The 17,533-nt window shown below is 44.6% G+C and overlaps 3 protein-coding genes across 7 annotated transcripts in view; 2 read left to right on the top strand and 1 right to left on the bottom strand.

Annotated features, from left to right (window-relative positions):
• The window catches only part of LOC124007943 (fragile X mental retardation syndrome-related protein 1-like), a 30,397-nt gene extending 24,237 nt beyond the window's left edge, over nt 1-6,160 (top strand). For all 4 annotated transcript variants that reach the window (XM_046318835.1, XM_046318836.1, XM_046318834.1 and 1 more), the window contains exons 12-17: nt 1,364-1,592; nt 2,253-2,432; nt 2,747-2,947; nt 3,069-3,173; nt 3,341-3,426; nt 3,511-6,160. In XM_046318835.1, the coding sequence (XP_046174791.1) occupies nt 1,364-1,592; nt 2,253-2,432; nt 2,747-2,947; nt 3,069-3,173; nt 3,341-3,426; nt 3,511-3,618 (909 nt within the window). In that variant the 3' untranslated portion in view covers nt 3,619-6,160. The remainder of the gene's footprint in view (nt 1-1,363; nt 1,593-2,252; nt 2,433-2,746; nt 2,948-3,068; nt 3,174-3,340; nt 3,427-3,510) is intronic.
• Nucleotides 6,161-8,219: 2,059 nt separating this feature from the next.
• Nucleotides 8,220-13,606, top strand: LOC124008564 (prostaglandin D2 receptor 2-like). 2 transcript variants are annotated; one of them, XM_046319934.1, is made up of 2 exons: nt 8,220-8,723; nt 10,811-13,606. In XM_046319934.1, exon 2 carries the CDS (start codon nt 10,876-10,878, stop codon nt 12,049-12,051), a length of 1,176 nt encoding a protein of 391 aa, XP_046175890.1. In that variant the 5' UTR covers nt 8,220-8,723; nt 10,811-10,875; the 3' UTR covers nt 12,052-13,606. The 2 variants fall into 2 exon arrangements, with proteins under 2 accessions (XP_046175890.1, XP_046175891.1); XM_046319935.1 differs by lacking the exon at nt 8,220-8,723 and adding an exon at nt 10,233-10,431.
• A 1,052-nt stretch (nt 13,607-14,658) lies between these two features.
• Nucleotides 14,659-17,472, bottom strand: LOC124008566 (probable G-protein coupled receptor 132). The gene is made up of 2 exons (XM_046319940.1): nt 15,753-17,472; nt 14,659-15,474 (listed from the first exon to the last, which is right to left on the bottom strand). Exons 1-2 carry the CDS (start codon nt 16,337-16,339, stop codon nt 15,078-15,080), a joined length of 984 nt encoding a protein of 327 aa, XP_046175896.1. The 5' UTR covers nt 16,340-17,472; the 3' UTR covers nt 14,659-15,077.
• Between the last annotated feature and the right edge of the window lie 61 nt (nt 17,473-17,533).

Here is a 17,533-nt window from a genome sequence, read left to right as displayed (position 1 = left end):
TCCTGTGCTTTAGTGGCATGTTGTCTTAGCTAATCCAAGTTTATCATTATAAAAGGCTAATTGATCATTTGAAAACGCTTTTGCAATTGTGTTAGCACAGCTGAAAACTGTTCTGATAAAAGCAGCAATAGAACTGTCCTTTAGACTAGTTGAGTATCTGGCGCATCAGCATTTGTTGGTTCGATTACAGGCTCAAAATGGCCAGAAACAAAGAACCAACTTCTGAAACTCATCAGTCTACTATTGTTCTGAGAAATGAAGGCTATTCCATGTGAGAAATGTACGAGATCTTCAGTTTCTTGGCCAACGCCGTTGAACAAGTACATAAGTGTCTTGTTTGAGAAACAGACGCCTCAAGTCCTCAACTGGCAGCTTCATTAAATGGTAACCACAAAACACCCTTCTCAACGTCAACAGTGAAGAGGCGACTCCGGGATGCTGGTCTTCTAGGCAAAGAAGAAGCCATATCTCAGAATGGCCAATGAAAAAAGATTAAGATGGGCAAAAGAACACAGACACTGAACAAACGAACTCTGCCTGAAGGCCAGCATCCCAGAGTCGCAGTTTTCACAGTTGACTTTGAGACTGGTGTTTTGCGGGTACCATTTAATGAAGCTGCCAGTTGAGGACTTGAGGCGTCTGTTTCTCAAACAAGACACTTATGTACTTGTTCTCTTTCTCAATTGTGCTCTGGTGCGTCCCACTCTCTATTCTGCTTAGAGCCGGTTTGAGCTGTTCTGTGAAGGGCGTAGTACACGGCGTTGGCCAAAACTGACATCTATTTCTTATTTCAAGATCTTCAGTTTCTTGGCAATTTCATTTCCCAGAACAAGAATAGACTGAGTTTCAGAAGGAAGTTATTTTTCTAGCCATTTGAGCCTGTAATCGATCCAACCAATGCTGATGCTCCAGATACTCATCTAGTCTAAATGCCAGTTTTATTGCTTCTTTAATCAGAACATAATTGCAAAAGGGTTTTCTAATGATCAATTTTCCTTTTTAAAATGATCAACTTGAATTAGCTAACACAATGTACCATTGGAACACAGGAGTGATGGTTGCTGATAATGGGCCCGTGTAGAAATTCCATTAAATATCTACTGTTTCCAGTTACAATAGTAATTTATAACATTAACAATGTCTAACACTGTATTTCTGATCAATTAGATTTAATGGACCAAAGAAAGTGCTTTTCTTCCAAACACAAGGTCATTTCTAAGTGACCCCAAACTTTTGAACGGTAGTGTATGTTCTAACATATACACTGCCCAATAGGAATGAGTCTAGGATGTAAGTTCTAACATATACTCTGCCCAATAGGAATGAGTCTGTAAGTTCTAACATGTACTTCTGTCTCTAACAGGAAGTGGAGCAGCTGCGTCTGGAGCGGCTGCAGATTGACGAGCAGCTCCGTCAGATCGGGGTGGGTTATCGTGCTCCCCCTAGTCGGGTCGGGGGCACTGGCCCCGGGGACAGGGAGAAGGGCTACCTGACGGACGAGAGCAGCAACTCCACCAACCTCCACACCTCCCGCATCTACGGAGGCCGCGGCCGAGGGCGCAGGCCCTCCAACAGCCAGTACTCTGGATATGGTGACTAGACAACTCCTTTGATCCCTCCCTGTTTATGACAGATTCTGACTTAACAAACCAGGCATGCTTCTTATCTGAATAATTCAATTTCCTTTCTGGGTTGATAGTTGTTGGTTCTGTGTGATATTAGTTGTTTGCAGGCTACACTCTGTCAATAGTCTTCAGGGACGATGATCTGGTTAAATTTTGAGCGTTGCTGCAGTGAACACCAACTAGTCTGACTCTACTAGGAGAACACCCTCATTGGTTTGCTGATGAGTTGACTGGTACATACTTAGACTACCGGTAGAACATCCCACGTATGGTGGGAGGTAACAGAGCGTTGGACTCGTAATCCCCGAGCCGACCAGGATGAAAAGTTGGTCCATCTGCCCTTGAGCAAGGATCTTAAACCTAATTGCTCCAGGGTCGCTGTTAGTAATGACTGATCCCTGGCTGTGAGTGGGATATTTAAAAAAAAGTCCATTTTACACCACACACGGTACAGGTTACACACTTGTACATGTGTGAAACAGGACAAATATAAGCACCCTCTATTTGACATAGACCCCACCCTGCATCTTCCTCTTTCCTCATGCACACCCTCTCTTTATCCTCTGGTTTTGCTCATCCCTTGTTCTATACCATTGTTTTTATGCTGTATGTTACTGTCTGTTACAGGTACCAACTCTGAGCAGTCCAATGCCTCTGAGCCTGAGGACCTCAATGAGCGTGACCAGCGTCCACGTGGCGTGGGTGGAGATGAGCGAGGCTCCCGCCGGGGTGGCAGGGGCCGTGGATCCAACACCGGACGGGGCCGCGGAGGACCCGCCTCACGACCTTCCAACTCAATCAGCTCCGGTACAACACGGGGGGATAATAGTCCAAGCTAGGGTACTGAGTTGTATTCATTAAGCACAAAATGGAAGATAATGGACAGAATTAGGGAAGTACTGCCTGAACTGGTCCAATGAGAAACGCTCATTTGTGTATTTCGTAGCAAATCGTTTTTCTACAGTTGGCCCTAATGAATCGGACCCGGGTGATATTGGCATCTTCCAGGTCAAACCCCATGGTCTAGTTGTTTCTCATAACTGGAGGGTGGTGCAGTTTGATGTTTTAGGCCTCATCTTCCCATGTCTCTCTCGTTCCCTCTTTTTCTCTCCCCTGTCCAGTGCTGAAGGACCCGGACAGCAACCCGTTCTCCCTGCTGGAGGGTGAGAGTGAGCAGGGTGACACAGATGCCAGTGAGGGGGTGGGAGAGGTAGACCTCAGGAGACGCTCTCGCCGTCGCCGCAATGACCAGGAGCCCAGTGTGATGGACGCCGCTGCCACAGAGTCAGACAGCCAGGCCGGACCCAACGAGAATGGACTGGGTAGGAGGGCTTGAGGCTTAATTTTGTAGAACACCAGATGGTTATGCTGTGAGACTAGGTTGAAGTATAACGTTTATTTTCTCAGACTTCCTATCCATTATAAAAATATTTTTTTTATCAGATGAGCAGGGCAGACCCCAGCGCCGCAACAGGAGCCGCCGTCGCCGTAACCGTGGCAATCACCCAGAGGGAGGATCCGCCAGCTGTGACAGACTGCCAGTTGAAGGTGAGTAGTGTGTCTGACCGTCCCTCCATGTTGTCAGTCTGGACCTTGGATAGATTTCTATTCCCTATCCTTCCTTAGTCTGATCCCCTCACTGTGTAGCGCTGGGGTTGTCATTATACTGAATCTCGGGGTTACATCACTGTTCTCTGGGTTGTTTGGTTCTGCAGTGACCGTGGCAGACTACATCTCCCGCGCCGAGTCCCAGAGCCGACAGACCCTTCCCCAGGAAACACTTGCTGCTCCAGAGCTCAAGGTATGCGCGCACACACACACACGATGTTAGCTTTCAGTGTTCCTTTTAAACTGACCATTTCCCTCCTCTGCTCTCCTTCCTCAGGAAAACGGGAGCAGTGCCAAGAGGGACGAGCACATGGCCCCCTCCAAGCGTTCCCCTAGCAACGGCATGGCCACACCCAGCGAGACCCTTGTCAACGGCGTCTCGTAGAGGACTAGGCCTCGCCCCCTAAAAACCCACGTCTAGAGCAAGACTTCATGGCAAACTCTGTCCCTGCTTGCATTTACTTAAACCTTAAAACAGATGAGTGAAAAACGACAAAATACCAGATTCATACTACTATGAGAGAGAGAGAGGGGGGAGAGAAAGTACATAAAAACGACAAAAGCATCTTAAAAACACACGTAATGGTGTATGTTATCCTATCTATCAGTACTTAGTGCTTATTTAAATAAAAAAACACCTAGCTTGCCAGAAAATAGCTGGTGGATATGACTTGATTTTTAAAGAAATAACAAACACAGGATGGGACTTTATTTTTTATTTTTTTTTGCAAGTTTTTGTTTTATTTTGATGTTATCACTGGTTTGGACTTTTGGCCGCTCTCCCATTCAAACAGACATGTCTTTTACCAGTCTTAAGGTCCGGATGATAGATGATGCTAGCTGGAGGATAGGAGGGATGGGCGGACGAGTCCAAGAGGTGAAGAACAAGCGTCAGGCGTTGTTACGTTACGTTCCCTGGCCTAAACGTCAGTTGGTGATGATGGACAGAAAGTCAAACAGATGTGATTATTGATAGACATTGTGCCTTGAATTTGAAAAAAAAAAAAAAAAAAAAACTAGTTTGTTTTTGTTTCACAGGAAAGATGTTTTTCTTTGAGAAGAGAACAGACCAGTAGCGAGGGAAGGGGGAGTTAAATGATTGCAGAGGTATAAACTGTGGTAATACAGAAAAGAACGAGGGAACGAATGACTGGCCAGAGAGTCTGGTGCCAAACAAGAAACTCAAGGCGCTTGTCCTCCCTAAGAGTGGACTGGACAGCGTTTGGGCTGTGTATGTATGTATGTACGTGTGCACAGTTGAGAGCTGGCAACCCTGGGTCAGTGGTGAGTTCACAATGGCAGGTGAGGCCACTATTGGCTGGGAGGATAGGAAGAGGTGTTGTGTCACTTCCCCTCTCCCTTGCTTGACGCTTGTGTCCGGGGCTGGTCCTACACACAGCCTTTCAGACTGACAGACAAGGAAATAGATTGAGTACTTGATTAGTCGATGGATTTAGACTGTAAACAAAACTTCACAGTGCCTCTTTCTCTGGGCCTACTGGCTGTGTGGAATAGGGAGGTAGGGTAACATGGCGCTGTAGCTCCCAGCCACACTAACAAACGCCTGGGTGAACCGCAGCATGGGAGACCCAACGCACACGCCATGGTGACCACGAGATGGAGGGAGGTAGACTGTAGAAGGCTGGCCACGTTGTTTCACCCTTCTAGAGGGTCTGTGTGGCGTGTGGGGGGTGAGGAGCGCAGCTTCAAAAGAGATGAGAGCTATACACACGCACTGTTACACACAGATGCACAAACTGCAACCGCAACACGACACTGTTGCAATTCAGTCACGGGCGGTGGGGTGCAGTCAGTGTGGTCGCCCCACGTTATGTTCGGAGGAGACGTGAGTGTTTTTGAGATTAACTAACTATAAGCAAGGTGGTTGTCCTGTTCTTAAAAGGTGGCGGGCGAGGGGCGTGAGGGAGGAGACTCAAACTCCTATTGGCTTGTGGGCTCATGTTGTTACTGTCGTCTTGGTTACCTCTCAACTACTTTTGTTCTTTCCACATCATAGAAAATGTGAAATAAAATGGAAGTGAAATCAACTGTCTGAGATGAACTGATTGATTTCTTCTGTCTGAGTTTGCGCTCTATTTTTCTAAATCGATAAACAAGCTAATTTGCATGATCATTTAGCAGTAGCTTTGCATGAGGGAGAGGGTCACGTTTCAGCTTCACCATTACGGCATCCACTACTAGAACTGCTGCTAATGTCCACTTCGAATGTGTTTAAGAATCCATACCTAGGAGCAGGGCTCCAACGTTGTTCCTGGAGAACTACCATCCTGTAGGCAGGCTTTTGCTCCTTCCAGACGGTAGCTCTCCAGAACCAGGGTTGGAGAGCCCTGCCTTAGACACTTTAGTACTGTAGTGGCTTCTCTGACTACCTTTCCACCACTCATTGACCCACAAGATAGCTGCCTTTTTACTGATATGACTAAGAATAGAATTAGCCCCATTTCTTACTCTTAAGTATTACAATACGTTTTTAACACAAACCTGGCACATCAGTGTTCTCACAGCCACAAGTATTGAGTGGGATGAGGTGTGTTTACTGGATTAAAATCAACTGGATTGTGTTGCCCCCTTTTGGTTAAACTGTCTTTCTGTGTCATGGTATGAGAGCAGAGCACTGATTATGTCAAATAATGAATTCAGTTGTGCATGCCTGCATGTGGGATGAAGAGACCGATTGAACACTTAATGTATTGTTTGTGTGAAACGTATACCTCACTTGTCTATACTGTATCTCCCTCTCTTGGCTCCCTGTATCCCTATGTCTTTCTGGTTGGGGAGAATGTTGACGTTTGTGTGTACGTTAGTAGTACTGTTTAGGTACTGTGAACTCTTCACTCTGTGTCAGGTTGTCTCTGGTCTTCTCACTCATGTTCTGATGGCAATAAAGGACTTTTCATTGTTTGATACATTTTTACGTATTTGTCCCTTGGGCTAAATCAGGAGTCGCTGAAATACAAAAACAGTAACGTAGATTGAACAGTCTAGATTAATTCCAACCTTTTTGAAATGATTAATTTGTCCTAATATCGTTACAGAGCATTTAGCTCTCTGGTTCAGTGCTCTCCAACCTTGTTCCTGAAGGGCTACTGTCCTGTAGATTAGGCTGAAACTCTAATCTAGCGCAACTGATTCTAATAATTAGCTGGTTGATAAGCGGAACCAGGTTAGTTCCAACTGGGCTTGGATTGAAAACTTACAGAAGTATCGTGCTCCAGGAACAGGGTTGGAGAGCCCTGTTCTAGAGTGACTCATGACTGATCCAGAGGCAGCAGGGCACCCTGGGTCTCAAATTGCACCTTATTTTCCCTATATGCCTCAAACTCAGCTCTGGACCTTGAAGCCAGGTTCCACTGCATATTTTTTTCCCCCTCTTATCAGGTACCGATTTACACCTGGTCCAGGTGTGTGCAGTTAATTGTCAGGTATAATTATTCATGAAACTTTGTCTTTAAACTTTGAGTAAAGTAGGTTGTGTGTTATGTACTTTGACCTATACGTTTTGTTTTAAAGCAGTTAGGTGGCAGACCCCAATTAGTCCACCAGGGGGCAAGTGTACATTTCAAGGGTAAACCTGTTCATAATAGAATGAGTTTCGACAGTTTATCTGAGGCTTTCAGAGGAAGGAAGAGGTACACCACTGTCTCAACATATTTTGCAATCAGTCCGTACACCCGTTTGAAAAACATCGGCTGCAAGGCGTTGACATTTTAACGTAGTTGTCATTATATGTGTGAATTGGGATTCAAAACCGATAGGATAAACATTGATACAAATGGGTGGCTCAGGATCTGATGAACAGGACTGAAAAGTGCGCCGTTGTAACCCGCAGATCAGTGTGGACTGTAGCGCTACATTCCAAATGTCACCCTATTTGTCTGGTCAAAACTAGTGCACTTTGTAGTGAATAGGATGCCATTTGGGACAGAACCTCTCGACCCAACTTTACCACTTCTCTGTTCAGTTTAGCATGAAACCAGTTCTCAGCCAGGTCTCATAGACTAGACGTAACATAGTAAATGTAAATCCTTGACACTCAAATTAGTATGGTTTCTTTTACATGTGGTACGTTTGGTATAAGATCTATGGTTACTTCAGGAAAAAAATGGAAGTTGGGTGGTTGGCTGGGCATATAACATGAATGTCTAGCAACTCAAAGGTTGTGAGTTTGAATGTTGTCACGGACAACTTTAGCATTTCAGCAAATGTTTGGATATTTATTACTTTTTGAGCTACTTTGCAACTACTTAGTGTGTTCGCAAATCCTTCCCCTAACCTTAACCCTGTAACATATCATACTAAATAGTGTTTTGGATTTACATACAGAATAATACGAATTGCTCTTTGACCAGGTTGGTGTTCTGCAATAGCCAGGTATGGATTGGGATCCCCAGAGAAATAGCCTCAGGCACACCATTCCATTTTTCTCCTTGAGGTTCCCATACTGGCCCATTATTAGCACTCTGGCCAGTCTGTTTCTCGAAAACACCCAAATAGTATTCTAACTATGCCCTTATCAATCTATAAGAACAGAATATATTGTCCACAGTCACTAAATTAGATTTATTTTGAGATATCATTTGAAATGTTTTATGTTGCTGTGCCTTAGTACCAAAAGCCTATGTTGAGTGGAATCATTTGCATTCCCTATGCAAAGATAGGCTATGCTTTTTTTTTTTTTTTAGAACTGCAGGCAATAAACCGCAGATGGACAATGGCACATCACATATCTTGACCGAGAGAACTTTGAATTTCCTGTTCTACAGAACCTGTCACTTTGACGCAAGTCTAATTAGTGATGCAATTGTTGTGCTTGGATTATTGTTTTACCGTCAATGATGCTTTGCCATACACACCATGCACGCGGGAACGGGTTGAGAAAAGAGTAGTTATTTTGTGTGAATGTTGTTTGAATGGATACTTTCTCACTCGTTGGTGAAGCAAACAATGGGTGACTCACGTCTGAAGTTTCCCCCTCGACACATCACAACTGAGTGTGGTATTCGAGCATATTTTTGTGGTAGTCTGCAATCTCTTAATCAGCACTGCAAAGAAACAGCTTGTGTGTGTGAGAGAGAAATATAATGCATCAAAAGAGTCGCAGAGCGTATCAAAACCATAAGATTGCATTGAGGAATGAGGATATGAACTGCTTTTATTCCCCAGGTCCACTTAAAAAAAATACTGTTTTTACACATTTTGGGTTGGGTTGAGGTCCTTTTAATTGGTTTCTTCTGAAACTTCTTCTTCTGCTATATCACCAATAATCAGTAGTCAGTGTATTAACAAGGCCAGATAAACTTATCTTTAATCTGTCAAATGCTTTTCATCCCCAGTTCAACTGACTAGTGGGTGTAACTGCAGGCGTGTCAGTGTGCTTGAATACCCACCAATCATAACGACACTGATCACAACCAGGCCAGCAAGTCTCCCAACGTGGATTCAGCAGTGGAGAGAGAATTCTCAGTTAAGGTGGGTTTTTATTTGTAATCCATTCAAAACTATTTTGGAATTTAGAAACATTTTGTATGTGGACTACAAATAGATGAGATCCAGAGTAAATTACTCTTAAGTTTTGACTCTGTATTTTTCACTTTAACTGAGAAATGTAGGCTTACAAAAAAGCTGCCATGTAATTTTAGATGGAGAGGAGGGAAAGTTGAGCCACCCTTGTTTCTCAGAAACCAAGATGTGTCGTTTCACCAAATATTTAGAAAGAGGTAATCATTTCACAGAGTCTGTGAAGGAAGAAACCACATGGAAAAAGCAGTAAGCTAGTTAGGTCCAAAAAAACAGATTTTCATCAAGTCAAATTAGTTTATTAGAAGTTATGTGTAATTTTATGATTGTTCTATAGATCTGTTGGGGCCTCTATAAGCTTCAATATAAAGTCCTAAACCTAGCATCCTTGTAGCTGTGTGGGCTAAGACAGTGCCTTTGAAAAGTATCAGACCCCTTGACTTTTTCCACATTTTGTTAGGTTACAGTAAATTGTAGTAAATTAAAAAATAAAACTGAAATATCACATTTACATAAATATTCAGACACTTTACTCAGTACTTTGTTGAAGCACCTTTGGCAGTTATTACAGCATCAAGTATTCTTGGGTATGATGCTACAAGCTTGTCACACCTGGCTGTAACGTAACAAAATGTGGAACACGTCAAGGGATCTGAATACTTTCCGAAGGCACTGAAAAGTCCAAATGTTTGCCTCGGGGTAAGTTGAGCCAATGGTTGAGCAATTATTTTCTTCCCAGAGGTAATGCAATGAATTATCACTTGGATATGAGGTAACAACACGCTGGGATATGAGGTAACAACACGCTGGGATATGAGGTAACAACAGGGCCTAGTCTGTTTAGAAGAGTTTAAAAAAAAAGAAGTACAAAGTGTTTGTTAGGTATTAAGCCTGTGTTTACATTAAAAAATATATATGTTGAAGGCATACTGCAAACCGCATGCGTATCTGCTAGCAACTTCATACTGGACATGGAGACATGAGAATGGTATCAATGAGTTAAATGACCTCATTGCCAAAATGTCAAAGTATCCCTTTAAAAGACAAAGTGATTGTGTTGAATTGTGTTTGGGAAATAAAGGTAGACAGGGTTTTAAAGGAATTTGTAGGTGGCTCAACTTACCCTGTTCCGCTGCTCAATTTACCCCATAAGATGTGCTTTTTTACAAAGCTATGTTTTCAAAACTGTTATGTTTACATGAATTCTGATTATTTCCATGGATACACAACACCCTGAAATATATGTAGATATCTTTATTTCCCCTGACAGAGTGATGCTGGATGTAAAAAATGGCTCAACTTACCCCACTCTCCCCTACTATAGGGTACATTTCCATCAACACAAACACACCGTTCTGTATTAGGAAACTAGCAAATAGCTAGAACAGAAGTTGTCTATTTGTGCAATGGCTTTCACATATATAGATAGACAAGGCAAACTTGCACAGAGGATGTGGAGAGAGTGAGACAGAGAGATAAGCCATCTCTCGCTCTCTTAACAATTTGAGATGATAGTGGCTGTTCAACTTTTTCAGGCAAACTTGACACTTCAGTCGTGTTCGACAGAAACTATCATGGCTAATAATCAAAAACAATTGCCAGTTTGGAGATGGCTTTTACGATTTATTAAAGCATCAGGAAGCGAGGCAGAGAAGTAGAGGTATGCTAAGAATGTTCTCTGAAGGTTTTTGCTAACGTATATACAGTAGAATGTTCTCCAGACTCGGTCCTGGGGTCCTCCATAGGTGCACATTTAGTTTTTTTGCCCTACACAGGTAATTCAACAATCAAAGCTTGACGATCAGGCGATCTCCTGACAACTGATACAAAGGAATGTTCTTGCAACATTCTCATGAAATATGTCTAGAACATTAATATTTGATGTTCTGTGAACACGGCAACCATGTTCTTTGTATGTTTGGTGTAACATTGATGGAATATTCTCGTAAATTTCAATCATGCTGTAACTCTGAATTTCCAAGAGACGGAATTGAGTAGAGTCCTAATTCGTAATGCCTCTTTGCCTCGTTTCTTTGCAGTGTTGTATACAGGAATTCAGAGTCAAAGTGGACAAAGTGTCAGAAGCAGAATCCGAACTGTCAAGATGACCAATTCTAGCAGCAGCCCCGGCTACTGCCCTCTCATCCAGGCCATGGTGAACGCCAGCGTACCATCCAACTCCTCGGCTGAGGTGGGGGCTCTGAGCCTGGCCACGGTGTGTCTCCACGGCCTGGTCTCCTCCTTCGGCATCCTGGAGAACATCCTCATCCTGGGGATTGTGGGTTTCCGTGTCCGCCGTACCGTCATCAGCGTGTGGATCCTCAACCTGGCTGCCTCGGACCTCTTGGCCACGGCGTCACTCCCCTTCTTCACTATCTTCCTGGCACGCGGAGGCACCTGGACCCTGGGCACCACCTTCTGCAAACTCCACTCCTCCATCTTCTTCCTCAACATGTTCGTCAGCGCCTTCCTGCTTGCGGCCATCTCTCTGGACCGCTGTCTGGTGGTTCACAAGCCCGTCTGGGTTCACAACCGTAGGAACGTGCAGCTGGTCGGCAGGGTATGTGGAATCATCTGGGCCCTGGCTGTGCTCTGTACGGTACCGTACTACCTGTTCCGGGATACTATTCATCGGCAGGACGGGAGGGTCATGTGTTACTATAACTACGCTCAGTATCTCCCAGTTAGGGAGTTTGACCTAAAAGATCTGTGTGAGGCTCGCCAGGATGCCCTGGCCTTCTCTAAGCTCCTCCTGGCCTTCATTCTTCCCCTGGTGGTCATTGTGTGGTGCTATGTATCAGTGACCATTGGTATCGCGCGGCGTGGCCGCAACCGGCACCCTTTCCGCTTCGTTAGACTCGTGGTAGCAGTGTTGATGAGCTTTGTGGTCTGCTGGGCTCCATATCACGTCTTCAGCGTCCTGGAGGCTGTAGCTCAGTATCGACCCTCCCTCCGGGGCCTCGTGGCCAGCGGCCTGCCCCCCACTGCCAGCCTAGCCTTCCTCAACAGTGTGCTAAACCCCATCCTCTATGTGTTCAGCTGTCCGGACCTGTGCCACAAGATCAGACAGTCCCTTGCGGCAGTAATGGAGAGCGTGCTGGCGGAGGACCTAGGGGAGTGGTCACAGCGACAAAGCACGCAGAGATCTTCCAGCAGTACCTCAGAGCTGCTGCTGAGGGGGAGGAGGTCCCTCAACTATGCCCCCAGCCTGAGAGGAAGAGACTTCAGGGCGGAGGAGGAGGCGGCACAGAAGACGAAGGAACCACACCCTGCTAACTGAGGTGTTTTGTCAATGACAGTTCCGATGCCAAAGCCAGGTTCGCGTCTAGGTTCTGCAACAGTGGGATACATAATGATCCATTTATAAATCATTGTATTTTGAATCCGTGTTATGTACAGCATAGACACCAGAAGGATTGAGGAATATATCTTGTGTGTTTTGCAATGGTTTCAGTAGTGTTAAACCAAAGGCTCAGCAATGTGCTAGTATGCTTTTATATTTGCTTTTTGCTTTTGTACGGTACCCATTCCAAGTAGGCTCTGATGCACCCCTTTTCAATTGCAGACTTGCCTGCTAATGTAAATGGTGACCCACTGGTCTCGCTTTGGCAAGTCACTACTAGGGGATTTCTGGACGCTCTTAGTTATTGATGGTAAAAGTCCACTGGGGCAGACATGCTTGACCCAAGTATTCTACGACTTGCTGTACATATGATTGTGGAACCCTTGACACATATCTTTTTAATCTATCCATTCTCTTGGGTATTATTCCTAAAGTGTGGAAGGTGGCCCATGATCTCCCGCTCCACAAAGGTGGTGATCCCTGCTATCTTCGTAATTATCACACAATCTCAAAACTTTCATGTCTAGCGAAGATATTAGAAGTCTGTAAATTCTCAGCTGCTCTCCTTTTTTAGATGGATAATCTATTCTGAATGCTCACCAGTCAGGCTTTAGGCCAGTACAGAGCACCATCTTGGCTGCTTTATATGGTTAACGCGCTAGGAAACAGGAAAAGGCACCACACTGCCCTTTATATTGATCTGTTGAAAGCATTCGATATGGTTGATCATGCACTCCTGCTACGGAGGCTATCTGAAATTTGTGTAGACCAACTGGCCTGTAGCTGGTTTACGACAGACGTAAATGTACACTGAGTGTACAAAACATTAGGAACACCTTCCTAATATTGATTTGCACGCTCTTGTCCTCAGAACAGCCTCATTTCGTTGGGGGATGGATTCTACAAGGTGTCAAAAGCATTTCACAGGGATGCTGGCTCATGTTGACTCCAATGCTTCTCACAGTTGTCAAGTTGGCTGGATGTTCTTTGGGTGGTGGACTATTCTTGATACACACGGGAAACTGTTGAGCATGGAAAAACCCATCAGTGTTACAGTTCCTGAATCAAACCAGTGTGCCTGGCACCTACTACGATACTCTGTTCAAAGGCACTTAAATATTTTGTTTTGCCCATTTACCCTTTGATTGGCACATACACACTCCATGCTTCAATTGTGTCTAGGCTTAAAAATCTTTCTTTAACCTGTCTCCTCTTCATCTACATTGATTGAAGTGGATTTAACAAGTGACAGCAAACAGGGATCATAACATTCACCTGGATTCATCTGGTCAGTCTGTCATGGAAAGAGCCGGTGTTTGCAACGTCTTGTACACTCAGTGTCTGTCTGCTGATGGTGTTCAGTCTTTTTTTTTTTTTTTTTTTTTTTTTACATAACCAAGGAGTGCCACAAGGCTCAATACTATGCCTTTTACTGTTCACTATTTACATTAATAATGTTTGTCCCTGAATAATAAAAATGGGCTTACATCTCTATGCGGATTCGTTATTTATTCATGTGCCCCATCAGTGCAGCAGGCCGTTCGCGACCCTTGGCTTTGATTCAATTCAAGAATCGCTCACCGATCTTAAATGAGTGCTAAATGTTGATAAAACCAAGTAGGTTTTTTTCAGGTCTTGTGAAATTGATCCTAAAGACCTGCTTATCTGTATCTTGAGGAGCCCAAATTGAGCAAGTTCCCCATTGTAAGTCTATGGTGCCTTTGGAAAGTATTCAGACCCCTTGACTTTTTCCACATTTTGTTACTTTACAGCCTTATTCTAAAATGGATTAAATAAAACAAATCCTCAGCAATCTACACACAATTCCCCCTAATGACAAGGCAAGTACAGGTTTTTAGGATTTTGGACAAATGTATTAAATTAAAAACTTGTTTGCGTAAGTATTTAGACCCTTAAATTGAGCTCAGTTGCATCCTGTTTCCATTGATCATCCATGAGATGTTTCTACCACTTGATTGGAGTCCATTGTGGTAAATTAAATTGATTGGACATGATTTTGAAAGGCACACGCCTGTCTGTATAAGGTCCCACAATTGACAGTGCATGTCAGAGCAAAAAACAAGCCATGAGGTTGAAGGAATTCCCTAATGTGGTGCTGAGACAGTATTGTGTCAAGGCACAGATCTGGGGAAGCGTACCAGAAAATGTCTGCAGCATTAGAGGTCCCCAAGAACACAGCCCGGCCACATTGAGCAATTGGGGGAAAAGAGCCTTGGTCAGAGAGAACCCAATGGTCACTCTGACAGAGCTCCAGAGTTCCTCTGTGGAGATGGGTCAACCTTTCAGGAGGTGAGCCAGCTCTGCAGCACTCAACCAATCAGGCCTTTATGGTAGAGTGGGCGACTGAAGCCACTCCTCAGTAAAAGACACATAAAGACTCTGACTCTCAGACTGTCTGTTTTAGTCTCTGGAGTATGTGTTTGTTAATATGTTTTAATGTCTGGTGTATGTTTAGCATGACTGGGTATGATGATAAGAGTTTCTCATACAAATGAATAAATAAGGTATTTAAAATTACTTTATTTACTGCAATAAGCAAGTAATCAAGACATTTGACATTATTGTTGATATCCACGGATAGTCATTCATATGGCTGTATAAACTGAGGCAGCTATTGCAGTGCATTATAAGTTAGAGATGACTGTCAGCAGAAAGGTGAAGCAGATGGAAACACCTTTTCCAATTTCAGCCAACAGCATACATGCTCTCCCCACTAGGTGGCACAATCGCTGCTTTTTTCCCATCACCAATTCTCAGCAGCCAAACCAGTGGAGTCAGTTCCTTGAGCAAGTCTATGAAAACACCGCATTGTAGTGTATGGCTGGTGTCACCACAAGACCATCAAAGAACAAGAAACGGGTAACATAATACAGTTTATCCAGATTCTTCTTCCTCAGAATCAAAGGAACAGGAAACTCAAAAACGTGTCCAATCCAGTCTCTCTACACACTGTCACTCTGATCAGGATTCCCTCTGAGACGGAGTCTGACCTGTTTGGGTGCTGTGTGCCCCTGTCCCAGACAGGGCGTCAGTGACCTGCGGAGCTCCAGACGGGCGTCATGACACAGGAAGATGTAGAACAGAGGGTCCAGCAGGGTGTTGAGGCTCGTCAGGCCATAGCACAGCCGGTAACACAGGAAAATGGACCGCTCCAATTCACAGGGGTCATCTGTGAGGAGCAAGGAGACGAAACGGTACCCCCCGACGAGGTGGTAGGGTCCGAAGACGACGATGAAGATGACGGTGATGACGATGAGGATGCCTGTGATTTTGTGACGGCCCTGGTCGGAGACGGATGGCGAGTGATGGAGAGTCACGCCTATGCGGGCGGAAGTGTAGCTGTAAGGGGAGGGTGCGGGAGAGAGAGAGGCCAAGGTCAAAGGTCATGTCAGATAGATATGTTAGATGTGACTTAACAAGACTCCTCATTGACACATCCTTTTGCATGTAATGTGACATGTTAATATAAAGTTGTTTATAATGTTCACTTCATATTTATCAAAGCATTATCGACGGACACATGTAGATGCAGAGTGCAAGCCACACTCCTCCATTTTTTTATGCAATCACACATAACATGTCAGCCAAGCATACTTCATACTCTGTTTCCCACTCACCCTAGTATACCACAGGGCAGCAGGAACCCCATGACAACCGTAGCAATCTTAAAGTGAGCATATCTGAGGCTGACAGGGTACTGCTCCAGACATAACAGCCTCTCCGCATCAAACACTGACGGAAGAAGCCCACCCAAACAGAACAGAAAGGTCAGTGTCCAGACCGCCACCCCCAATACCGCTGCCACCCGCACGGTCCGAACGCCACGACTACTCAACGGGTGTACTATCGCCAGGCAACGGTCCAGTGCGATGATACAGAGGAACACCACGCTAGCGTAGACGTTGACGTAGAAGACGTAGCCCACGAACTCGCAGGCGGGGCGGCCGTAGGGCCAGCGGTGCGCCCCCTGGAGATAGAGGATCCAGAGAGGGAGGGTGAGGAGCTGGAGGAGGTCAGAGAGCAGCAGGTTGAGGATGTAGACCAGCTGACAGCCACCCCCGCCGGACCGGCCCAGTTGGTACAGTCCCCAGAGGGACAGCAGGTTGCAAGGGAGACCGAGTGAGAAGGCCAGGCTGTAGATGTAGGTGAGACCAAGTGTGTCGGTGTTCAGGGGGAGGTTGCAGCTGTCATTGCTGTTGGACATGGTCTCTGACAGTCTCTGGGTGAGGGGGGATACCCTCAAAGTCCCTTGACAAGAAACCAGGTACTACAGTACACAGGTGCTTATTTCACCCTCTGGTGCAAATCTATATTCCCAGAGAGAGACAGTGGTGTGACAGTCATTCATAAATGCAATACTTCTGATAGAAAACGTGGAAATAGATGCACTCGACAGAGGAAGTTTTCTAATCCAAATTATTCATAAAATCTATAAATTCATATGCATGTGATATATCCATATTGTTTCTATTGGCTCCTAGAGTCAGGTATCCATCATGCAAATTTCATTCTGCTTAGGATCCAGTGATCTCAAATCCTGGTGGAAAACCTGAGGAGGAGAAGGATGAAGATGATAGGATCATGACAAGATTAGTACAGCATTTCTACAACATTAAATCAGAACATTACACAAGCATGTACAGTATTGTACTATGTACAACAGTTGCATTGGAGCATGAGATTAAAAGTGAAACCCATACAATTTAAGCATAAAAAAAAGAAAATGGCCAAGAAAACAACTTATTTTGAGAATCTTTTCATTCACCTCACCCATACAGCTCTACAAATCCATGCAGTAGAAATCGTTCCGCAAACCTCTTCTTCCCTCCAGCTGCTTAGTGTACAACACAAAGTGACTGTGTCTGCTGCTGAAGGAACACAGCGTCATAATCCTCAGGGCCTTGTCTATTCTCTGATTGTTACCCTGGACAGGAAGCCCACTTTTCCAGGCTTAAAGGGCAACATCCTGAGAACCGCAGGAGAACCCCTTTCTTTTTCTGAACAAAAACACTCACTCCTCTCCGCCTTCTTTTTCCCTTTTCCCTCGTCCTCTTACCGTTAGAGGAGGAAAAAAAGTGAGTGAGAAGGAGACAGGTTTTATGAGTGTAGGGAAGGAAGGGAAACATTCTAAGTGCTTTATGGATGGTATTCTTGTAACAATCTATGAATTTGAGACCATTTCTCATGGTTGGGGAAACTAAGGCAAAGCATTTAAGAAACAAATATTCTGTAACATAACATATTTCCCCTTTGTCTTCTCTTAAACAATGGATGCCTCTCACTGCGTGTGTGTGTTTCTGTGTCAGAAAGCAGAGATAACAGGCCACAGAGGCCATGTGATGAGAGGATCAGCCTCTGCACCGGAGAAGGAGGAGGAAGCAACTGACAGGCTGAGATT

Source organism: Oncorhynchus gorbuscha, linkage group LG21 (genome assembly GCF_021184085.1).
Source record: "Oncorhynchus gorbuscha isolate QuinsamMale2020 ecotype Even-year linkage group LG21, OgorEven_v1.0, whole genome shotgun sequence".
Classification (NCBI taxonomy): domain Eukaryota; kingdom Metazoa; phylum Chordata; class Actinopteri; order Salmoniformes; family Salmonidae; genus Oncorhynchus; species Oncorhynchus gorbuscha.
This window is presented reverse-complemented; position numbering and strand designations above follow the sequence as displayed.

Bases quoted from the DNA above. Each gene is read 5' to 3' on its own strand.
- LOC124008564 (XM_046319934.1), top strand. From the start codon at position 10,876: ATGACCAATTCTAGCAGCAGCCCCGGCTACTGCCCTCTCATCCAGGCC.
- LOC124008566 (XM_046319940.1), bottom strand. From the start codon at position 16,339: ATGTCCAACAGCAATGACAGCTGCAACCTCCCCCTGAACACCGACACA. The intron at 15,475-15,752 runs GTGAGTGGGAAA...CTCCCCTTACAG, and splicing joins CTGCCCTGTGGTATACTAGG to CTACACTTCCGCCCGCATAG.